The sequence below is a fragment of the Scardinius erythrophthalmus genome (assembly GCF_964197995.2).
Source record: "Scardinius erythrophthalmus genome assembly, chromosome: 5".
NCBI classification, from domain to species: Eukaryota; Metazoa; Chordata; class Actinopteri; order Cypriniformes; family Leuciscidae; genus Scardinius; species Scardinius erythrophthalmus.
Genome location: NC_138225.1, coordinates 24,337,767 through 24,363,324, shown reverse-complemented (window position 1 = coordinate 24,363,324; position 25,558 = coordinate 24,337,767). Strand labels below are relative to the sequence as shown.

Here is a 25,558-nt window from a genome sequence, read left to right as displayed (position 1 = left end):
ATGAAATCCGCTTCAAGCTGCATTCATATATGGTTTGAAATCCTATTCAATTACATTTCTGGAAATCCGTTTCAGTCTGACCGCTCTTGATTGGATTTCGCATGGTTTATGTGACATTTTGACGGCACGAAAACGTCAGACTTTGTTATAGGAAACATGTTGAAAGTCGCTGCTGAAACAAGGGTGCGTTGTTGCAAAGTGCCAGACGAGCAGAAAATGACAAAATAATGGAGACGTTTCGTTGGCGGAGACGACAACATGGAGTAAAGCTGCTCATACCAGCCTCCTACGGTCCTGCCGCTGCCTCAGAAGACACAGTAGTCCAGCCAGCCGCTACACATTGTCATATTGGAAATAAAACAACATCTCTGTTGCGTATACCTAGCAACGTCATTGCCATAGAATCCAATGCAGATATTCCGGAAAACGAAAGATTGGCATGGACACACAAATCGGATCAGAACAGTTGCGATACACAGTGTGGACAGTCAATCATTTTGGATCAGATTCCAATTGGATACACAAACAATCAGATTTGGACTGACAGTGTTAACGTAGCCTATGTCTGAATTAGCTGCTTTTTGTGATTGTGATTAGACTGTGAAGAGGTATATGCAGTGCTGTGTTTCTATGGTTACCCAGCATCTTGCAGAGCAACATGAAATTTATAATTCCTACTCTACTTGTTTATTTGGTTTGATCTATCTATCGTTCGTACTCAAGTAAAAGTACTTATAGAAATATTTACTAAAAGTAATAATCTTAATAGTTACTTGAGTAAGAGTAAAAAAGTATCCAATGAAAAAACGACTCAAGTAGCTAGTTACTAGTTACTTCGGATCATATAGGCATATATATATATATATATATATAATAACGTTATTATTTAGATATTTAATTTTATTAGGCATTTAATTTAAATGATAATTATTATCATAATTAGATGGGCTATCTTTGCAACAAACACAAAAGAGACAAGCATTATTTCTATCATCTGTAGCCCCAAAATCATTGCATGTCCTTTGGTTTGTATAAAAAATAACTTATACAACTACATTTGGATTATTAGACAATGTCGAAATAAAGTGAACGTGCAGAGTTTTGCGTTCAGATGCATGTAAAGGGAGCTCGCGCTCATCACCGCTGGTTGTAAAATGTATTACCTGAATGGAATGAAATCTTATATAGCTCTACCTGTGGAATCGTTCACAGACAGCATACACAGATTTTCCACTAATTAAGATCTTCATCACTTGCAAGCAATAGGATGCATTTGCAGATTTGCTTAACGCTCTTAATTTCCTATTACGACTTCGAGTGAGAAACCAGTTCAGACGATTCAGTGCGTGCAGGAAACTGAATGCATCATTCAAACTGATTAGCGGACCAATTTAGACAGTTTTGCCAACTTGTTTGATCAAGTCATTGAACAGAATCGACTCAGACGAGTGATTCATTTGTGATTCATCACTCATGCCCCAGAAAAAAGAGACCGCGCACTTGGAATAAACTATGCGTTTCTAAACATGTATTGCATCAAATTAAAGTAACGAGAGGAACGTCGCCCAGCGTAACAAAGTGAAAGTACAGTTTTTTTCATTAGAAAAGTTAAAGTACCCACATATAAATCTAATCTTAAAAGTACAAATTTTCCCAAAAAATAAAAAAAAAGACTCAAGTAAATGTACTTCGTTACTACCCACCTCTATGTGTCTGTCTGTCTGATCACAATTTAAGTCTTGTCCGGATCTTAGTGATTCCATCGTCATACTCATTTGAGAGACTGTCCATTCATTTTCTAAAATGCTCTACAGACTAGTCTACTGTAAATGGTGCATTATGTGGATATGTTTGTGTTCTTCAGGTATTCTGATCACAACTATAGCCTCTAAAGGGGAGTTACAGAATTGGCCGGAGCTTCTACCTAAACTGTGTTTACTGCTGGACTCAGAGGACTATAACACTTGTGAAGTAAGATACACACACTCTTTCCGAAGCTGTCTGCAGTCCTTTCCCTCCTCCTCGTGTTTCTCTCATTATCCTCTGTTTCTTTCTCTCTTTGTCCCTCTAAGTGGAGCTGTATGATGATGGATGTTGCTGACTTCTCATTTAAACCTGTAGTGTGGCTCATTGCTTCATGATCTAAGCTCTCAGCAGTATATCTGAGGTTTGCTGATACACATGTACTGCAGCATTTCTCCACAGGGAGGTTTCTCTGCTTAGCTTCATGATGTGAAAGGAATGTGATCATCAAACTGCCCTCTGTGGGATTTATACATCTGTCATTGATTTAGTTGGTTTGTTATTGGTCTCCATGTGTTTGGTTGTAATGTTTTGTTGTAGATTGTTTCAAGCTTGTGTACAAATACTTATTTTTGTAAAAACTTGTTCGGATGGTTGTGTTCTTGAGCAGCAAATCAGCATATTTGAATGATTTCTGAAGGATCATGTGACACTGAAGACTGGAGTAATGATGCTGAAAATTCAGCTTTACAATCACAGGAGTAAATTACATTTTTAAATACTATTAATAGAAAAGTTATTTAAAATTTTATTAATATTTCACAATATCTTCTATTTCTGAATAAATGCAGCCTTGGTGAACATAAGAAACTTCTTTTAAAAACATCAACACATCTTACTGGCCCCAAACTTTTGTATAGTCATGTACATAATTATTAATTTTATTTAGCAAAAATAACAATCTGCTATGGGTGCTGTGCAGTGATATGGTCAACAGATGTTTTACGTCTTATCTACTACTATTGGTATTAGTGCGTTCACGGCACGCTGTCATAATTACCATAATCATGAGATTCTGACCTGTAATTACAAGTTCTACAAGGATATTCATTATTTTGACAAGTTAAAACCCTTATTTGGTTGATTTGTCCCCTCGCACTTATTAGGTAATAATATTGATATTCGACATGGTGTGAATGTGTATGCACCATATATATGCTATATGCTATATTGACCATTTAGAAGCTAGAACTGGGTCAATCTGTTTTTATAAATTTGTAATAGCAAATATATAAATAAAACTATTAGTAGTATTATTATATATACATACATTTAGAGACTAGTTTCAGTCGCCACTGTCATTATCTATGCAATAACATTAGTATCCCTTTGGACGAATTTGTTTTGCTAATGCATACACGTAAAACTCTTTGAGCCCTGAGCATCTGGACTCAAGGCTAAGAAGCTGAAGTTTTGGCATTAGGTCAGAACAGTGTACATGTACCCATGCGCACACAAACCTATCTCTGCTTTGATGTTGCATAGATTAAGTTTGCATATTGGAGGTTTGGCCTTTAATATAGGGAAATGCTTTGTAAACTTTGCTTGACCAGCTTCTGTGTTCTAAATACAGACATACAGGGCCATGACCCCTGGTGAACCCACACTCGTCCTCCCGAAATAGTACTTTTATGTGCCTGCGTGCAGTAATTGAGTAAATTGTATGTCACACACCCACACACATGAACAAAGAGACTCTGAACTCGCAGTACAGTGCTCTGCCCTGTGTGACTGCGAGACACTTGCTGAGCAGGCTTGTTAGCACAGATTGAGGCCAGTTATTTTCTACTGGGGAGATCAGATGTGATCACAACTGATCATAGACACGTTTGGAGACTGTGCACACTTTCAGACTCTCCTGTCCTTCTCCTACATGACAGTGCTGTTCAAAAGTCTGAGTCCACATAAAAAAATCTAATTGAATATGTCAAGCTAATTTAAAGCTGTAAATTAGCCTAAGTTTTATGGTTTTGAAGTGTTATAACAAAAAGAGAAATAGACATTAATTGTAAATTGTACAAACTATTTTTTCATGAAGGGGGATGAATGAATATTCTGAAATTAATGTATTCAATTCAATTCAGATTTCACTTAAATTGTCATGATGATATAATTTTTGAGAAAAAAAAAACAAATGATAAAAACGCAAAATAGGTGCATGTTTGAATGCCACTTTTTTTTTTTAAGTTTAGGTCAGTAAGATTTCTTTTTAAGAATTACTACTTTTATTCAGCAGTGATGCAAAAAAAAATTAAATTGTATTTTAGATTAGATAAATGCAGCCTTATTGAGCATAAAAGACTTTTTTCAAAAACATTAAAATATTTATACTGACCCCAAACTTGAACAGTAGTGTACATTTAATTTTTAGGGGGGAAAAAACCCTTTAGTTAGTCTGTTTTACCCAGACTCATTGCTGTATTAAAAATATTTGTTCTTATTTTTTTGATGTATCAAATTAAATGCACATTACATTGCTTGGGGTGTGTGTGGAATGTCACACCCTCTGCCTGTAGTGATTGGCAAATCCTGATGCAGCATGCGGTCTGACTATGTAGAATATGCATCTGTAATTAGTGGTGTGCATGTGCCTGAAAGATGCAGTTACATCAAAGTTACCAAGTTGTGAGGAAACTCTCTCACATGCCCATGCTATCTTTCAATGAAATGCTGGGTAAGAGAATTATAAGCCATTCCTCCACAGCCATGCATGTGCTCCTCTAGCTCAACTGCTTGGATTATGCTGAGCACCATGCCAGAGTCATTATATGGGGGAGGAGGAGACGAACCACTTGTAGATAAATGAATGGGAGGAATATTAAGGCTCAATATAGTGGCAGGCAGCAGGAATGAACATCTGCCTTTTAATAGTTTATTTACTCCTGAATGTGCATTAACTGTATCCACCTGGAAATTACAACATATAGCGTGATTTAAGATCAAGAAACTAAATATATTATAGAGATACTGTCAAAATGCATTTCTTGTTTTAAATATATTATTGACACACTCGAAGTAAACACTTTTGGAGATTTCAATCTTTATCTCTTTACGTAGATGTGCTTCAATGCCTATTACTTGCATAGAAAACAGGTGCCCAAGATGAACTGACTTGACTTACAGAAACTTTGAACTAGGTCATGGGTTTAATTCTGAGGAACCATAAGGAGTAAAATAAGCAGCTGGCAACCTAGCTGTGTGTGTGTAAAAAGGAGAATGCATCCATCCACCGCTGTGATCTTCTAGTTTGGTTGTGGCATGTGGGTACTCATGTTGCTACATGAAGTCTGGAGCAGTTGAGAGACATTTCCAGAATGTCAGGGATGACTTTATTTAGCTTGGGCAGAGTGGTTTTGCTCTCTGTAATGGGTTTAACGTCCAGAGATGTCATGTTATCTAGTTGGCATGGTTAAGATGTTTCTGACCTTTGAATCATAGTTTATTGACTTATTGGTTTAGTGCATTTCGCACTAATTACTAATAGAGGTCGACCAATAGTGGATTTTACCAGTAATGTTAAAGGGACACTTCACCCATTTGCATTAAGCTTTGCATTGTTAGAAACCCAGTCATACTATTGAATGGTCATGCAACATTTTTTCATTTTCCCCCGAGACGAGAGAAATCTGTATTTACCTCTTTACACTTCCTCCTACAATGACGCAAAAATCGTCATTTTGCGTCATTGTAGGAGGAAGTGTAAGAGGGGGGGATTTCTGTTAAGACTACAAGCACTAGATCCACCCTTTCAAACCCGCCCATAGGGGGTTGGACCTAATGCGCTAACAGACCAATCACAGATCAGTGCGAGTGCGTTTGATTTCAACGGCAGAAACCTGCAGAAAACAGGGACGTAGAAAGCTGAGTAGTAGGGGTTACCATACTCTATTTCCCGGACATGTCCGGCCGTCGAGATCGACAAAAATGTCCGGGATTCAGCTTTTGCTTTCTGCGGTCGCCATCCGTTGTTTACATGCTCACCTTTTGTTTCAGTCTAACTGAATTCACCCCGATTGGTGAATCTGAATGTAATGTTTACATGAAAGCTAAACAAGTGATCGGTTGATTTGCGTTTTAACATTGCTAAGAAAATACCTGCACCTCCGTGAGAGATAGCCCATGAGACCGGTGCATCTCACAGGCGCGCTCATCAGTAATCACAGTAATACAGGGAGCAGGACGAGGCTAGCGTCGCGGGAGAAAGACGCGAGGCCGGTGGCGTGATCGGTTGAAAGACGCGAGGCCGGTGGCGTGATCGGTTGATGTGTGTTTTACCATTGCTAAGAAAATACCTGCTCCTCCGTGCGAGATACGAGAACAGTGCCTCACAGGTGTCGGTCGTCAGTAATCACGCCACCGGCCTCGCGCCGTTCTCCCGCGCCCCTCAGCCTCGTCCTGCTCGCCACAGTAAACATGATGAATGGCGACTGTAGAACGCAAAAGCCGAATCCCGGACATTTTGGGCAAACGTAGCCTAGCCTTGCCTTGATGTTTTTGTTTTCAACTGCGCTGTCTTACCGGTAGGCGTGGCTTGGGAGTGGCCTTGTAGGGCAGCGAAGCAAGTGCATTCTGGGAGTTGTTGTCTTTCATCCACATAAGCCAAAAATACATTTTCTGGCTTTTCTCAGTCTAGAAAGCTCCAAATTCAAAAATAATTTCACATTTCTTCTACATAAATGACCCACTTTCAATACACATTCATGTCTCCACGGGTGAAATGACCCTTTAAAGGCACACTATGCAGCTTTCCGTTTTTGTCAAACAGCGACCCCTAGAGTCGCTGTGGAGTACTTGTATTTAACGTTACTGTCGTAAATAGCACTCGTGCAGAGCCGTCTCTGCACTCACGGCCTGATCCCTTCCGCCCTCTATACTGGTACCTGTTCAATAGGATGGAAGCTGTAATGAGTGGAAATAAGGTGTGGCCCCTTTAAGAGCTGCGCGCGCCCTGTTGAACTGTCGGCAGTCTGTATTGTATGTGCACCTCGAACACCCGTGTGCGGGTTATTTCAGTTTGATGCTCATTCTTATCCTACTTTTGTTTATCAAGTAAAGATGTGGATGGTAGAACGGGTGACAGACAGTTACACGAGTTCGACTGGGGAATAAAGTGCAAGTTGTGAGATGCCAATCGCCTCCGTGAGTCTGTCTGGCTCTCGGTAATAACTTCATCTGTGAGCTATCCCTATTTCTCCTCCTGACAGAACGCGTTACAAAGCGTTGGACATCGAACAGGCACAGATAACCTCTGAAGATGTCTACTAGTCCATCAACAAGAACGATATTTACTCGAGTCTGACTCCTTGCTCGGTCAGTCTGCCGTTTCCTTTCTTTCGTCCTCCGACAAACCTTTCCTAGCTTTGTGTGCAGTGCCGTAAAGCAATTTGTTACATCGCGAGACCTGATATCACGCGATACTTCCTGACACGACCCGCCGGCCCAAAGTTGCAAGGGTGGTTTTTCCGCTCACAGGCGCTCGGGGGATGCGCGACGACCACCATTCAACCCGAAACAAGTCATATAACTATTCCAATGACTCCGAAGCTGTTTGGTTAAGGTAAAAAAGTTACTTAGTGCACCTTTAACTAGGTTGTACCATGCTGACTGATAACAGATTAATCCACCGATAGTTTTTTTAAATGGACGCTGAATGAAAACAAACATAACACATAAAATAGTGCTGAAATTAACACGTTTACAATTTATTTGCTTCTATTTTAGAACACTTGATGATTATCTAAGGAAAATAACAAAATATGTATTACAGTGACGATAAAAAAAAAAACTAAAATCGGATGCGTTTCTGATTCGTTTATACGTTTCTGTTGGCTGCATGACGATACAGTTTGCTTTCTCAAGACTCTAGCTCTAAATATACAACTTCACTGCATAGCGATTGCAAAAAAAAAGCGACCAGCTGGATATAAACTAATGCAAATAGATGGTAACAATTGTGAAATTTTAATATTTGGGTCGGGCTTTCGTGTGTTTTTGTCACATTGTTTTAACCGCTTGAGGTACTAATGTTAGCATCCTCTCAGCCTTGACTACAGACATGCTGCTGTTCTCCACTAATGCTGCATCTAGTGCAACATTGGCTATAAAATCTTTATTTTACCCTCAAGACCTTTTTCATGGAATGCAAGAACAATGCAAATGAACAAATTCTACGTAAATATAATATAAAATATAAATTTCAAACACTGGTAAAGACAAGTAAACAGTGCAATTAAAATAATAACAAATAATCAAACTACAAGCAACAGCACAAATAAACACAATAGAACAAAGATCCAAATTAAATAATAAAATGATTTTCAGGTTTTACAGGTAGATGATCTAACAGTAGTTATAAACGGATTGGGTAGATTAGGTACAGAAGTTGAATAAAGTAATCAAATGTAAAATAACACTATAAACTGTAAAATAGCATAGTCTTCACTGTATAAATTAAATATAGATTAATCTTTACTAAAGTTACAAAAGTTTTTCAGTCAAGAGCATGGAGTGAATTTTTTTTTGTATTGAGTCTTTTGTTGTTTGGTTAACATTAAAACAGACAGCAGCAGGTATATCATGGCTGCTGTCACTGTAAGACAATGCATTCATCATTCTAATACTGTTACACATGCATTTTTCTATCTCGACTGTTTACATTCACTTAAGACATAACCAACTATGTTTACTGGGATACTTGCAAGATGGGCATTTTGACATAATTTTGTGTGAAATTGTCAGTTCAAGTGCAAGAAGACATGAAAAGAGTTCACATAAGTATTTGCATCCTGTCAGACTTTTCTTTCTGTCAGACCCGCACGAATTATCTTTCGTGTCTTCTTGCGCTTGAATGTTTAAATTGGCAAGGCTAAAAAAGGATAAATATGCAAATGATAAACTTTCATGACGATGCATCACGGCCCCGATCGGGACAGTGACAGTTCTGTCAACTCTTGGCCATTGAGCAGTCTTGTTGAGCCCTGCATTTAGATCTAGCTCGTCAATTCTCTTTACGTGGCATGTGTAAAAGCCTCTCTCTTTCTCTCACGTTGAGTGCGTGAGTGTGAAAGAAAGCGTGTGTGACAGAGGGCACTCTCAGCCAAGCAACGGTGCGTAAAGCTCAGCAGGCAATGAGATTATATCTGCGGCTGCGCTAAACTTATATTTTGCTTTCGCTTCTAACTCAATCACAGACAACTGAAATCAAACTATTTTCTAACCATTGGCTAATTAAAGACAAATTTTGAATCACCTAGCTTTTTTGGTCGCATATGTGAGTGATTTACTCACATTATAGAAGTTATTGGAACTGTGACTTTAATTGTCTTCCGCCTGTACAGTGTTAGTCTTAAGGACTGTTGCACAGGCGCATGTACAATAATTGTGTATGATTCATTGAAAAACATTGTTTAAACCCTTTCTGATAAATATTTGTAAATCTTATTTTGGATTTTACGTACAGTAATTACCTTTAAATTACAGTATTCTGAAAATCCAGTCTTTGGTTTTGACCTTGCGAGACTAGAGGCTTCCTCTCTGTGTTCTTCTCAGCTCAAAATGTGCCATCTCTGAAAAAGTGCAAGCTGACAGTGGAGACAGTTGCCATAGCGACAGCCGAGCCAGACAGCTCGTTGCCACGGCGCCGTTTGTGCTCGTGACCTGATTAGATTCCTTAAAGGTGGAACGTCTGTGAGATCAGGAGGAAGCTTGATGTTTTGGGTGGGTCTGGCTTTGGCATTGTTCTCTATCAGATCCTTTTCTCTGAGGTTTTGAAATTTGTTCAAGACTGAATTTAACTGGTTTAATTCAGTTAATCATTTAGCAAAGTTAGCTGGATGTCAAAATATATATCAAAGTATATTTTATTCATTCACTAATTGTGGATTGGTTTAAATTTCTGGAGTGACTTGAAAAATGGGTTAGAAATACGAGTTGAAAATTGTAAACAAATCAGTAATGTTTTCATTGAATGCCATTACTTATTAATTTTTTTTTAGCAAAAGCCAACATCAAGCTTTTTTTTTTTTTTATCAGGCTGTCTTGGAGATGTATTATAGCTGCAAAATGTATAGCTGTCCAACTAGTAATAGCATATATAAATAATGTGTATAAACACCTTTTCATAAATAAAAACACTTATAAAATGTTGCTAATAATGATGATATTATTAATATCAATATTAGTAATATCAAAAATAATAACAACAATAATGATTATTATGATAATAATAGTTATTACTATTGAATGACCTATATTACAGACCTTATTAGGATATATTGAGTTACTTCAGAGCAATGCATGACTGAAATGTCTATGGATTAAAACAGTAGCTATGAAAGCTTATATCTGCCACGGAATAAAAAAGAAAAGAAAAAGATAATTGCAACTTTTTAATCTCACAATTCGGATGAAAAAAAGCTGAAATTTTTACTTTTTTCTTGATTTTATATATATATATATATATTATATACTTTTATTCTGACGGGCGGCGCTGAGAAAACCAGCGCCTGAGAAGAGAACAGCAGCGCATGATTCTCCGTCTTCATTAGTTTACGAACTCTGTCTGTCATATCTAATACTTTGTTAGACAGAACTGGTAAACAAAGAAAGTAAATGGAATGCGAAAAAGTAAAGCATTGCTTTTATATTATTTGTAACAGAAAAGGCAAACAATATGAATATTATATATATATTAATCAGAATATCTAATAAACATTTAATTTCACAAACCTTGCAGATTTAATTGAATCCAGCTGTGATAACTTGTGAAGTGTGCATTTGTTGCCTGCGTAAACGTGTTACTGTGAGTGACAGTCGGTCCGTGCGAAGTGAGTGAATGCCAACAGAAGATCAGCTTCACAGGAGACGCGATCGAAAAACTTTAAATCCTTAATTTTAAAATATCCAGTTACCCACTGTGTCATATTCTTACCGTTTTCAATGTGTGCTGTATGTAAAATTAGTGTTACCTTGTCTTTATTTGAAAAAATATGATTACCAGTGTGCACGAAATTACCAGATTACTGAGTGCCCTGTTACAGTGTTTACTTCCTTAGTGTTTATTCACATATTCATTTATTTTTAAACAATTACTTTATTTGTGAAAAATACTGTAATAGGATTGCAGATTCAAGAAGTTGCCATCTAAAGTATAAGCATGTTTATTTTAAGGATTTGTTTTATAATTTATTAAAATAAATATAAGTGTACTGTATATATAAAAGTGAATATATAAATATCGGCAACCCTGCTCTCTAAGATATCGGCATCGGCCATCAAAAAACCAGTATCGGTCGACCACTACTTTTTTATTTTTACAGTGACAGAAACAAGCTTCCATGACCTCATAAAGGTCAACAGCCTGACCAGCTGTAAATCTATCAATATTTGTAGGGCTGCAAGCAGGGCTAGCTTAATCCATGCATGGGCCTATGTACAACAGTTAATATATTGACAATAATTGTTAATACGATAAGTACTATAATTATTATTTTTTATATTATATTATTATTAATATTTATTATTTTCTCTCACTCACATATACTGTGTACAGGCCATGAAAATGTCAATTTGTTTTTAAACAAATCTATAAATTTGTCTAGGGTCATAGCCAGGTCCGTAGTGCCTACTGAACAGATCACTGTTCAAGACCCACCTTACTCCTATGAAGATTTCAGTTATTACCCTGAGAGGATATTTCTTTTCTGTATGTGTGATTCTATGTTGAGTTGTATCCTAGTGCATTGGTGTCAGAGTTGATTACTTTGTCTTATGCTTTACTGTCCAGTTGCCTAAATATGGTTAAAAATGATTACGCCCACTCTGTCTCTCTGCCACTACAGTATTTCCCAGGTTCTACTATAAACTCTCCCTTAAAAGAATGATTTTGGCTGTATGGTTAGCATGTCACCTTCAGTGTAGACAGTCCATGAGCCAGCAGTGAGCTTGAGGCAACGGCAAAAGTATTATATTTTATTTTCAGCAGCACTGGCTGCACATCATGCCAAAAATAGAAATGGAGTGTCTGTTAGCTGAAGGCCTCTGTGTCACTGTCTGACATTCATTGCTGGTTTGGGCAGTTTGATTGATTGTAATGGAAGCATTTTAGATAAAGAATGTGAGGTTGTTCAGTGTAAAGGGGAAATATATGATTTGTCTCTGTTCCATTTCTGTTGTGTTTGTCCTTCAGGGGGCTTTTGGAGCTCTGCAAAAGATCTGTGAGGACTCTGCTGAGATCCTGGACAGTGACATGCTGGACCGCCCACTCAATGTGATGATCCCTAAGTTCCTGCAGTTTTTCAAGCACAATAGCCCCAAGATCAGGTAAGACAAGCATGTGTTCCCTGATGGAGCACAGCTGTATGAAACCACATTAACACAATAACATAATATCATTGTGATATCTATAGAAAAATAATAATAATAATAATTTTACGCAATTAAAAAAACTCCCACACTGTGTCTTACTTTTGTCTGTCATCTCCAACAGGAGTGTCTAACGCCACCCCGTCTTTTTTACGCAAAAAAACTCCCACACTGTGTCTTGCTTTTGTCTGTCATCTCCTCCAACATGATTTTGTGCATATTAGCTAAACATTGGACGCTTCTCAATTGGAAGTCTGCATCCTAGTGAGGCTGTGTCCTTCCTAGTCCAGTCCTTCTGAGGCTTGTAGACTACAGTAGGGGCTGGGCGATATATCATGATATCATTTTCCTAGATGAAATTATAACAAAAGTTCAAAAAGTGTTCTATATAAAGTTTGTGCACTATGCAAATAATGCTGCGCATGCAGACCGTCGCATTGATAAGTGCTGCCATTCCTGTTGCGTATGAGAAACATTAAATGGCAAAAGCCAAACAAAACAGAGCTGCTCGTTTGAACCGTGCGCCTTATGGAAATTTTAACAGTTTGGCTCAAAACACACCGCAGCGTGAGCTCCGAGCGAATCTCAATCATGCGACCACTAAACGCGCTCTGAGAATCCTGTGAGAAGAGTTCGGTGTAAAGTTCTCTCATACAAACCACAAATCAAAGGCCTCGTGATTTAAACCAGATGAAACAGCGCTGACATTAACAACACTGATGCCGAAAGCAGAAGATACATAAAGCCACGATATAATGTAGTTACTGTGCATTTCTAAGAGACAAAACATGTCATTTTAATTTGTGAAATGTTCACCTGTTTGGCGAGTGTTTGCCATGTTCTGATGATAAAACCTGGTCTGGTTTCTACAGCTTTCAATCAGGAGCAAAAATCATTTTTTAACATGAAAGAAATACATATATGACATTTATCGTGATAATTACTGATATGAAAAAAAATATTGTGGTCATTTTGTTGGCCACATCGCCCAGCTCTAGACTAGAGTCCTCCTCAGCATTAAGCACTAAAATGATGAGATGGTCTAGTAAGTGCGCATGGCTACGTCATAAATGTTTCCTCACTTAAGGTCATGGCACATAAGCAAGCTATTAAAATTAGTTGTGGTACAAGTCTTTATATAAACAGACTTTCTATTAATGCAATACAGAGAATGACAATCGCCTGTGGTCTCCCAGTGGTTTTCATTAGTTTTTTAGTTTATTTGTTTACAGGGGCAATGCACATTAATAAACATAAATGTAAACGTGCCAGAATTAGCCCAAAAGGCTATTTTTCATCTGTAGACCCTTGACAGAATGTTAAAAAGTCACCCTAAAAACAGAGACAGAGCATCACACATATACAGTACACATTATATGAAAAAAAATAAAAAATAATAATAATAATAATTAATAATAATAATGATAATAATTAAAAAAAATTAACATGAGAGAAAGGAAAGAGAGAAGGATGGAAACAGAAGAGAGCAACATAGCGTAGAACAATTAGTACAAAGTCTATTGTCAAGAATACAATACTAATGTTGACAGTGCTGAGTTGTTAGTAACCATTTTTTAAGATGAGACTGAAAAGAGCCAAAAGCATGTAATCGTCTAATTGTTGATGGAACGGAGTTCCTATCTAAAAAAATGGCTCCCATTTTTTTAGACATAGCATAATGTGATTGATTTACAAAAAATAAAGCCTTCATCTCCGAAATCATGTTTTTGTCTTGCATTGCATAATGAAATTGGACGAGCTCAGTTCCGATTCGTTTTTTGCTAATTCTCTTTTGAATTATGAAATGTGAATTGGAATGTGTGCAAAGGATTGTGGGTGACTGAAGGGCGGAAAGATGATGAAAGATACAGATGATGCATCCTTGAAAATAAGCAGAATGAAGGACGCGAAACAAAGACTGCCTTCCTTTGATCAATCAAATTGAGACCGCTTTTGACGGAGCCTGAAGACTTGGCAGCCTAGATATGCAGCCTTACTAGGATGCAGCCTTCCAGTTGAGAAGCACTCACTGGGTCGTCTTTTTCCGTTTTATGACGGCTGACAACCAGCGTTATGGTGCAGTACCGCCACTTACTGTGTTGGAGTGTCAACCACATACATACTGGCCCTGAAATGTTTGTGATATATCTACACGTATGTATATATACATTACAATTTGCTGAGCAGTTGTTCAGACTTGTTTGATATATGTTCTGTGCTTGTTGTCTGTTGTAGGTCTCACGCCATTGCCTGTGTCAACCAGTTCATCATCAGCAGAACACAGGCCCTAATGCTGCACATAGATCCTTTCATTGAGGTACCACCTCCAAACCTGACATGTCAAAAATTAGAATTCTGTCATGTGCTTAACCTAACTATTCCATATTATAGAATTATGATCCAAAACTTTTGATTATTGTGATTATTATGTTTTTTATATTTATGCATGTGTCTTTGTACCTCAGAACCTGTTTGCACTGGCAGGTGACGAGGAGCCAGAAGTGAGGAAGAACGTGTGCAGAGCTTTAGTCATGCTTTTGGAAGTCCGACTAGACCGCCTCCTTCCTCAAATGCACAACATCATCGAGGTTAGATCACACCTCCTGTAGCTCCTAATAAAAACCTTATATAACTCCATTACATGAGCGCTGAAAGAGAACTTTGACTTCTGCAGGAATTAGCTACTGTCTTAGATGATCATCAATAATGGTTGTAAATTTTTAATGATAAATTTGCCCAGCAAATCCCAGAGAGGCAAAATGAAGCAACAGCAGCCTCTTGTGGACTTTCTTTAGCAAGACTTTTGTGGACTAGTTTGTTAAAAATGGAATCGATGAGCCTTGCATATGAAATGTGAGCAAAATAAATTTCTGTGTAGTTTGTACGTAAAACTATTCTTACATTGCATTCAGTGGGATAGTTTTTTTTTTTTGGTTGTAAAAATTATTTTGGAGATTTTTTTTAACACACAATTATGCTCTGTGCTCGTGTTTCATGAATAAGGCTCAAGGTTTTTGTTTCCATTTCTACTTCTATTTCTCAGTACATGTTGCAGAGGACACAGGATCAAGATGAAAATGTTGCTTTGGAGGCTTGTGAGTTTTGGCTCACTCTTGCTGAGCAACCTGTGTGTAAAGAGGTTCTGTGTGGACACCTGCACAAGTGAGCACACACACACACACACACACACACACACACACATGCCTTTTTGATTAAAAACATCATCTTTATCAGGATCAGTCATGTTTTTCCATGTTTTGTGACAGATTGACACCAGTTCTTGTGAATGGAATGAAATACTCTGAAATTGACATAATCCTGTTGAAGGTCAGTTTCTCTCTCTCTCTGGTTTTAAAGCTTCTTTTTGAGTATCAGCTGATTGTGACATTTTTATATGCTGCCCCAAACAGAAGTGAAACATAAAACACACATCTGTGGATCAGACTGGGCAAATAGACTAAATAAAACACCTGTGATTTGTCATTGAGTTCATGCGCACAGCCAACATGTGTTTTGGTTACGATGCTAAACCACATTAAAATAACCCCACATTGTCCTTTGGTTTACATTTGGCTGTCATATACAAATTAGTAGCACTTTATTTTCCATATCTCTGTCTTTCATGTTAAGACACTTGAGTTCTAAAGCATCTAGTTAGCTTAATAAATGAAATGAACGATCAGAATTAAAAAAAGAAAAGAAAATTCAGAAAAAAGCTAATTATAGGAACAAGTTTTGTGTTGTGCATTCCTACACATACCCTCTCAGTCTTGTATAATGTGGACACAACGCTGTGTCAGACAAAAAAAATTGTCAAAAAAAAACAACTAGAAAACTTAATCTCTTAATAAGTAAATGATTTTCAGGGTGATGTTGAGGAGGATGACGCAGTCCCAGACAATGAGCAGGATATTCGCCCAAGGTTTCATCGCTCACGCACCGTTGCCCAACAACACGAGGGAGGAGACTCCATTGAGGACGAGGAGGATGATGAAGATGATTTGGATGACGATGAAACTATTTCAGACTGGAACTTGAGTAAGAAACGGTGAAGTTTAGAAATGACAGACTCAGCCAAGTACTCAACGTTTGCTTGTGTCTTCATTGTTTTTTCTGATGTGTGTAGGGAAATGTTCTGCAGCTGCACTGGATGTCTTGGCGAATGTTTTCAGAGATGATTTGCTGTTGCATATTCTTCCTCTACTGAAAGAACTACTGTTCCATCCAGAGTGGCTTATTAAAGAGTCGGGCATACTTGTACTGGGAGCCATTGCTGAAGGTACTCAGAAATTACACACAAACGCATAATATGATTCACACAAAGCAAAGGATTAGCATTTAAAAAGAGAAACTGAAGTCTTGAAAAGACTTACCTACACTACCAAAAAAGTTTAAATTGTTTTTGAAAGAAATGTCTTATGTTCACCAAGGTTGCATTTATTTATTTTTATCATAAACACAGTAAAAACAGTAATATTGTGAAATATTATTACAATTCAAAATAACTGTTTTCTATTTTAATATAAATACATGTTATTTATTCCTGTGATGGCATCATTATTTCAGTCTTCAGTGTCACATGATCTTTCTGAAATCATTCTGCTCAACAAACATTTCTTATTATGAATGTTGAAAAGGGCTGTCTTGCCCAATTCTTTTATGGGAACCGTATTTTTCCCGGATTCTTTGATTAATGGAAAGTTCAAAAGTACAGCTTTTTTTTTTTTTTTTTTTTAGCTTTGTAAAGATATCTTTACTGTCACTTTTGAGCAATTTTTGAAGTTCCTTGCAGAAAAAAGTATTTATTTCTTGAAATAAATTTTATTGGCCCCAACTTTTGGACTGTAATATATATGTATACTTTTTGTTAAACAAATAAATACAAATTTATATCTTAACCGGCTAATCCTTTATTTTAATGTGTTTGTGTTACACAAATTATGCGTCACTTTAGTTAATTACTGTACTAATGAAAAAATGTGTAATTTCTAGCAACTTCAAAAAAAGAATTGCACACCAAGTGCATGTAGTTAATTAGAATGCATATTTTAATAAAGTGTGACCTCCATCTCTCTTTTTTGACAAGTATTTCTTTCTTTTCTTTAGGCTGTATGCAGGGGATGATCGCCTACTTGCCAGAGTTGATTCCACATCTGGTACAGTGTCTCTCTGATAAGAAGGCGCTGGTTCGATCCATCACTTGCTGGACTCTAAGCCGCTATGCACACTGGGTTGTTAGCCAGCCCCCCGATACCTACCTCAAACCGCTCATGACTGAACTGCTCAAACGGATACTTGACAGTAACAAACGCGTCCAAGAGGCCGCCTGCAGGTGAGCATGTGTCACAATATTGTATGTCTTGTTTAAAGTGCCCCTATTATGCTATTTTAAAGTTTCCTAATGTTGTTTTGGAGTCTCCTACAACAGGTTTACATGCATCAAAGGTCAAAAAACTGTTTAATTTTCTCATAATATACATTTCCACATCACCACATTTTCAATGATTCTCAAACGACTCGTCAGATGAATCAATCTCTCTAAATCCCTCCTTTCCGCGAGCTACTCTGCTCTGATTGGCCAGACCAGACTCAGTCTGTTGTGATTGGTCTACATGCCAATTGCCATAAGAACATCAGATCTGCTTGTCCTGAGGCTTCCTACACCGTGAACTAAACACAGTAACGAACAATGATGTTGATTTTACCATATCAATGCAAGAACGAGTCCGATGATGAAACATTGGAAGAACTATTCATTCAACCCGAACCTCCATCGCAAGGACAACTTTAGCAGGATGTTTCAGTGATACACTACTCAGTTTGTACTACTCAAACCACTGATTCTTCACATGCTCGTCCTTGGGCAGTGAAAAAAACTGGCTTTACCTTCACATTGCAGAGCATAGCGTCTTCTCTACATGATACTATCTAGACCAGTATCCACAGTAATTAGCTGCTGGTTTGAGGTTCAAGTTTCCCCTGGTGTCTGTGCGTGCAATATGCTAATGTTTCATCTCGACGTCACAACAAAACGGATTATGACTCGCTTGAAGAGTCGTCTCTTAATTTTGAAAGACAATAACTTTATATAAGGTGCACTTTCAGATTTAAAACTTTGCAGGATGTTTTCATTCACTTAGAGCTATGTTACGCACTACATGAAAGGTCATTTCCAAAAATCCATAATAGGGGCCTTTTAAAGATCACCTGAGTAGAGCTTAGATCGGGCCCAAAAAAATCAAGGCCGACCCTACCCGAGCCCGGTCCAGCCCGACACATTAACTGTAATTATGAGCCCAAGCTCGATTTAAACCCGACCATTTTTTAATACGTGGGCCGTTATAACCAGGAGTGATGCCAGATAATTTTTTAACGCAGGTGCTGAGGGGATACTAAATATATTATATATAAAAATACTATTAATAAATGAGCAAACATTGGCCACTTAATATTTAATATTCAGTTATTTTAATCATCACAATTAAAGTATTAATTTTATTAAATTGAAGCACAACATTCAGCATTCAATCAAATATTCTTAAAGATTTATTATTATTATTAATAATGTTATTTCAACATAATATCTCGTTATTTCGACATATGTATGCGTGCAACAAGCAAGGCATTTGTAAATCCGGTGATACGCGTGCATTGATTTTTATTAATATGATGAGATGCGCTCCAGTTCATGTGCAATGCAAGTGACCGCTGTCCGCCGGCGCTTCCATGTCATGATTATATTTCTGCTATATTTGTTTCTTATTTATTAAATCCAGGCAATTGGGTTATGAAAAATGTATTAAAATTAAGACACAATTTATACAAAACGAAAGGCTTTCTACAAAACAAAACTTAATGAAGTGGTCAAAATCATGTCTAATCCACTCCATGTCTCTCGATATTTTGCGCATCCTATCTTACTCGTGCTGTTCACTTTTCATAATCAACATAGATGGAAAAAAATAACATTATAACGTTTTAACAAATATGCAACTAAATGCGCTTATTTAATGGCTACAACACGTATAGTAGGCCTACAGACTCTCTATTTGTACAGATTGCTGCACATTCATTTAATTCTTAATGTTGCACACATAAGTTGAAAGGCATTTGTTTGTGCATAGTAAGACATATCTGCAACATTTATCAAGTTCACGGATAATTGTGCGTGCATTTATTAATTATTATCTTAATGAATAATGCAACAAGGACGAAGCATGTAAACTGCGTTGCTTGTTTGTTCAGAATGAAATGGATCGCAAATGGATCTGAATGAAAAAACGTAAAAAAAAAACGTGAACAATGATGAATACAGAAAATGAACAAGAATGAACTTTGAATGGCCTAGGAGGAGTAGACCTACATTTACATTTTACATTTAGTCATTTAGCAGACGCTTTTATCCAAAGCGACTTACAAAGTAGGACTAGATTAAGCGAGTCATCATGAAGAGGCAAAAAACAAAAAGCAGCGCAAGAAGTGCTCCAGATACAAAGTTCAGGCATTATTCAGAGTAGCATAAGCCCGATAAGCGAGGTTTAGAGGGAAAGGGGAGGTTTTTTTTTTTTTTTTTTATGAGGTTAAGTGCTCCCGGAAGAGATGGGTTTTCAGCTGTCTTCTGAATGTTGTCAGGGATTCTGCATTCCGGATGAGGGTGGGGAGAGCGTTCCACCAGCATGGAACTGTGAATGAGAATGTTCTGGAAAGTGATTTTGTGGCTTTCTGGGATGGAACCACGAGACGTCGCTCGTTGGCCGATCGTAGGTTTCTGGTGGGGTGTAGACTCGTAGGAGTGAGTGAAGGTAGGGGGGAGCTGAGCCTGTGATAGATCTGTAAGCAAGCGTCAATGCCTTGAACTTGATGCGAGCAGCGAGAGGTAGCCAGTGCAGTGAGCTGAACAGAGGAGTGACGTGGGTTCTCTTTGGCTCGTTGAAGACAAGACGAGCTGCGGCGTTCTGGATCATCTGTAGGGGTTTAGTTGCACATGCTGGAAGTCCGGCCAGAAGAGCATTACAGTAGTCAAGCCTAGAAATGACCAGGGCCTGGACGAGAAGTTGTGTTGCATGCTCAGTTAGGAAAGGCCTGATCTTCCTGATGTTGTGCAGGGCAAACCTGCATGATCGAGCTGTCTTTGAAATGTGATCTGTGAAGGTCAGCTGGTCATCAAACGTTACTCCAAGATTTCTCACCGACTTTGATGGGGTGATTGATGATGACTCTAGCTGGATAGTGAAGTTGTGCTGTAGAGACGGATTGGCAGGGAAGACGAGAAGCTCAGTCTTTGCCAAGTTGAGCTGTAGGTGATGTTCCTTCATCCACGTCGAGATGTCCGCCAGGCAGCTTGAGATCCGTGCAGCTACTGTGGGATCATCTGGTTGAAACGAGAGGAAGAGCTGTGTGTCATCAGCATAGCAGTGGTAGGAGAAGCCGTGTGCTTGTATGATGTGTCCCAGTGATGTGGTGTAGATGGAGAAGAGGAGGGGACCAAGAACTGAACCCTGGGGAACCCCTGTGGTCAGTTGATGTGCTCCGGATACCTCGCCTCTCCATGCGACCTTGAAGGACCTACCTGTGAGGTAGGACTTGAACCAGTGGAGTGAAGTTCCTGTGATGCCCAGTGCTGAGAGCCTGGACAGAAGGATTTGATGATTCACAGTGTCGAAGGCAGCAGACAGATCCAGGAGGATGAGGACTGAGGATTTGGAAGCAGCTTTTGCGATCCGTAGGGCTTCTGTGACTGACAGTAATGCAGTCTCAGTTGAATGCCCTTTCTTGAAGCCGGATTGGTTGACATCCAGCTGGTTGTTGAGAGACAGAAAGGATGTTACTTGGTTGAAAACAGCTCTTTCAAGTGTCTTCGCAATGAATGGTAGGAGAGAGATAGGTCTGTAATGTTCTACAAATGATGTGTTTAGCGTTGTTTTTTTAAGCAGTGGAGTAACCCGAGCCTGCTTGAATGCTGTAGGGAAAATGCCAGTATGGAGGGATGAGTTGATGATGTGTGTGAGTGCTGGTAGAAGTGTGGGAGAGATGGCTTGTAGAAGGTGTGAGGGGATGGGGTCAAGAGGGCAGGTGGTAGGGTGACTGGAGAGGAGAAGTGTAGATACTTCTTCCTCGGTTAGTGGAGAAAAAGAGGGCAGAGGGATGTTGGCTGTGGAAGGGGTCGGTCTGGGTTCCTGTGTGTGTGGAGCTGTGAACTGACTGCTGATCGATGTTGTTTTGTTGGTGAAGAAGATCGCAAAATCGTCAGCAGTTAAGGAGGCGGCGGGTGGTGGTGGAGGTGGACAGAGGAGAGAGTTGAATGTCTTGAAGAGTAATCGTGTGTTGGAGGAGTTGTTGATCTTGTTGTGGAAGTATGAAGATTTTGCAGCATGAACATCAACAGAAAAGGAAGAGAGGAGAGATTGATACGTACTCAGGTCAGATGCGTCTTTTGATTTGTGCCATTTCCTCTCCGCTGCCCTGAGTTCGGTCCGGTGTTCCCTAAGAACCTCAGATAACCAGGGGTTAGAGGGAGTGGCGCGTGCTGGCCTGGAGGAGAGAGGGCAGATATTGTCTAGAGAAGAGGTTAGAATGGAGCATAGGGTATCCGTTGCGGTATTCACATCCAGAGATGAGAATTGTGAGGGTGGGGGAAGAGAAGATGAGACGGCAGAGGAAAGATGGGAGGGGGAAAGTGAGCGCAGGTTTCGCCTGAAAGTGACTGGTGGTGGGGTTGGTGGTGCAGTGGTAGAGAGTTGTAGACTGAAGGTAATGAGGAAATGATCTGAGACATGGAGAGGTCTCACCAAGATGTTGTCTGTGGTGCAGTTGCATGTGTAAACCAGGTCCAGTTGGTTGCCTGATTTGTGAGTACCTGTGGTGATGAGTTGTGTGAGATCGAAAGAGGCTAGGAGAGAGATGAAGTCTGCTGCGTACGGCTTGTCGAGATGGATGTTGAAGTCACCAAAGACTAGAAGTGGGGTGCCGTCCTCAGGGAAGGAGGACAGCAGCACATCCAGCTCATCCACAAAGTTACCCAGCTGACCTGGGGGACGATAAATGACTACAATATGGATCTTAATGGGAGTTGTGAGTGTAATAGCATGATATTCAAATGAGTTGTTGTTGCATATAGAAGAGAGCGCAGAGTATTTGAAATTGTTAGAAACGAGGAGCCCTGTACCCCCGCCTCTCCCAGACTGGCGAGGGGAGTGAGAGAAGGAGAAATTGCTAGAGAGAGCAGCGGGGGTTGCTGAGTCTTCTGGACGAAGCCAGGTCTCAGTCAGGCCCAAGCTATTTAGAGTAGAATGAGATGCAAAGGCTGGAATGAAGTCAGCTTTATTGACTGCTGACTGGCAATTCCATAGGCCCACGGAAAGAGAGAGAGGAATGTGTGCGGATGAGAGAATGGGACGCAGATTGGCAGTATTGCGCTGCCTTTTGAGCGTGATGAAAGGGCGTTGCCGAGTGATAACAGGAATGTGTTGAAAGCACATGTTGTTTAAGGTAAACAATAAGATAAAAAGAGTGAAGGAAGAGGGAAAAGGAGATACTTAAGTGCCTTTCTGGTGTCCTTGCTCGGTGGAGTCGCGCAGGTAGAGTCGATGGTCTTAACCCGAGTCGGTCTTCACACGAGGAGGCTGAACGCGAGAGCTGAACGCTTCCGCGACAGCGCGCAAATTACACAGATATACAGATAATGCTTTCACCGCTTGAGTGAGTACAGCTGTTTCGGTCGGGCAATTAAGTCTGAATAACGCGAAAATGTGCCAAGACGAAACTGCAATAAGAGCAACGGCTTAAGTGCAAATTAGACTGCAATAATAATCAATATCACTCGCGGCTTTATGTTAAATAAAGCAGCGCGTCTAACTAAAATACAGAATTATGTGAAGTTAAAAATACAAAGTAAGCAGAGAATCGAAGATGGCCTTACCTCGATTAAAATACAGCACTGAAATAACAGAAGAACAGAGTATTCCAGAAAAAACCACTTGCGCGCTCTTGTTGTATCTCTAGCGTGCTGCTCGCTGGTCCTAATGGAGTTATCTGAGACTTCACTATTTAAATCTATTCTTACATAAGCTGTTTCGGTCGGGCAATTAAGTCTGAATAACGCGAAAATGTGCCAAGACGAAACTGCAATAAGAGCAACGGCTTAAGTGCAAATTAGACTGCAATAATAATCAATATCACTCGCGGCTTTATGTTAAATAAAGCAGCGCGTCTAACTAAAATACAGAATTATGTGAAGTTAAAAATACAAAGTAAGCAGAGGATCGAAGATGGCCTTACCTCGATTAAAATACAGCACTGAAATAACAGAAGAACAGAGTATTCCAGAAAAAACCACTTGCGCGCTCTTGTTGTGTCTCTAGCGTGCTGCTCGCTGGTCCTCCTACTACTCTAATATAATAAAACAAGGTTTTAGAATATAGAATATTTTTAAAGCCTATTATTCCAGGCCCGGTGTGATGCGTGCGAATGGAGGAGACGCTGCGCATGACACGTGACGTGTAGCATTTTGTAACACGAATGCTTGATCAGGGGCCCTGCCCGAGGGTAGTGGTGGGAAATATCGGCCCGCGGGTCGGTTCAAGTTCAAGTTTGGGCTCTGGCTCGGGCAGAGAATCTAGGCTCTACACCTGAAATCTCTTTTTATCCTCTTTTAATCTGACTCTTACTCTTCCCACAGTGCCTTTGCTACTCTTGAAGAGGAGGCTTGCACTGAGCTGGTGCCGTACCTTGCTTATATTTTGGACACGTTGGTCTTTGCTTTCAGTAAATACCAGCACAAGAACCTACTCATTCTCTATGATGCCATTGGGACTCTGGCTGACTCTGTGGGCCACCATCTCAACAAACCAGTAATTGCACGATCAAATAAACACAAACTCTTTTGTAACGGGCACATATCTTTATTTTTTCAAACATGTACAGTAGAGGTAGAACATTTGAATTAAAATAAACTATTTGTAATTGAAGTATTTAATATAATTATAATCAACATTTCTCTTGCTTTGTCTGCCAGTAACTTTTCGTGTTGTTGTTCACATGCACTGTGCTCTATTTGCAGGAATATATTCAGATGCTGATGCCTCCATTGATACAAAAATGGAACCAGCTAAAAGATGAAGATAAAGACCTCTTTCCCTTACTGGAGGTAGTGATCTAACATTTCATTTATGTAAACTACCGTTCAGAGGTTTGGGGTTGGTAAGATTTTTTTATGCTCAGCAAGTCTGCATTTTTTTGATAAAAAAATACAGTAATATTGTGAAATATTATTACAATTTAAAAAAGTATCTATTTCTAGTATTATCAAATATGATTTATCACTGTGATGGCAAAGCTGACTTTTCAGCATCATTTCTTCAGTGTCACATGATCCTTCAGAAATCATTCTGATATCCTAAGTTTCCTTGATGAATAGATAGTTAAAAATCCTTTCTAAAACATGCAGAGAAAAAAAAGATTCAGCAGAAGTCAGAGGAAATAAAAGATTTTTGTTGTTTAGAATTTTGCATGTCAGTGTATGTCCTTGATGATTGTGATTCAGAACAAGATCCTTATCATATGTCCGTTTCTCTTTTAGTGTCTCTCGTCTGTGGCCACTGCCCTTCAGAGTGGCTTCCTGCCATACTGTGAGCCTGTCTACCAACGCTGTGTCAACCTGGTCCAGAAAACACTCGCCCATGCCGTGGTGAGAGACCACTCATACATCAAGCATTCCGTAAATCTCTGTTAGCTTAAAGAAAATACCGGAGAGTGAAAAGTGTTGCAAAATGAGAAACGGGCATAATTTAAAAACATTGTTTTATCCAACATAGTGGATATCACGTGATCTCTCTCTATCTGTCACACAGCTTCACCAGACGCAGCCTGAGTTTTATGAAGCTCCTGATAAAGATTTCATGATTGTGGCTCTGGATCTGCTCAGCGGATTAGCAGAGGGTCTCGGCGGGAACGTTGAACAGCTTGTTGCCCGTAGCAACATTCTCACTCTCATGTACCAGTGCATGCAGGTAACTATACAGCATAACCAGGCTTTGTGGGATGTGTTTAGCCTAATTTATACAATGGTCTGGGTGAATACTCGATTCTGATTGGCTGCAGGGTGTCCGTTAAAAAGTGATAATAGACATCTAGGAAAGGCGTCCCGTCAATTTGCCCGATGACATTGCGCTGGCTCAAACTCACTGATCAACTGCTGCGGTCGGGTCGCTGTGGCCACGTTGCTTGGCAACGCCTGTATACGGGAGATATTAAATAGTGCGCTCGACTTAATAAATAAAAACCCTCACGATTTTTACTCTAAAACACATTAAAGTATTATTAATTGATTAAATATTTCTTTCTTTCGTAAGTAACCATGGTATAAGCGGGTTAATGCCCTTCGAGGTGTCCATTA

At 39.2% G+C, this 25,558-nt stretch overlaps 1 protein-coding gene across 3 annotated transcripts in view; it reads left to right on the top strand.

Moving 5' to 3' along the window:
- tnpo1 (transportin 1) overlaps positions 1-25,558 on the top strand; it is a 41,355-nt gene that overhangs the window by 5,255 nt on the left and 10,542 nt on the right. For all 3 annotated transcript variants that reach the window (XR_014030250.1, XM_081366438.1, XM_081366439.1), the window contains exons 4-16: positions 1,865-1,971; positions 11,990-12,123; positions 14,401-14,482; positions 14,631-14,753; positions 15,209-15,327; positions 15,432-15,492; positions 16,032-16,203; positions 16,292-16,444; positions 17,272-17,497; positions 23,843-24,014; positions 24,224-24,310; positions 24,743-24,850; positions 25,014-25,172. Coding sequence is in view for 2 of the 3 variants with exons in the window: in XM_081366438.1 (XP_081222564.1) it covers positions 1,865-1,971; positions 11,990-12,123; positions 14,401-14,482; positions 14,631-14,753; positions 15,209-15,327; positions 15,432-15,492; positions 16,032-16,203; positions 16,292-16,444; positions 17,272-17,497; positions 23,843-24,014; positions 24,224-24,310; positions 24,743-24,850; positions 25,014-25,172 (1,703 nt within the window). In the remaining variant the exon portion in view is untranslated. The remainder of the gene's footprint in view (positions 1-1,864; positions 1,972-11,989; positions 12,124-14,400; positions 14,483-14,630; positions 14,754-15,208; positions 15,328-15,431; positions 15,493-16,031; positions 16,204-16,291; positions 16,445-17,271; positions 17,498-23,842; positions 24,015-24,223; positions 24,311-24,742; positions 24,851-25,013; positions 25,173-25,558) is intronic.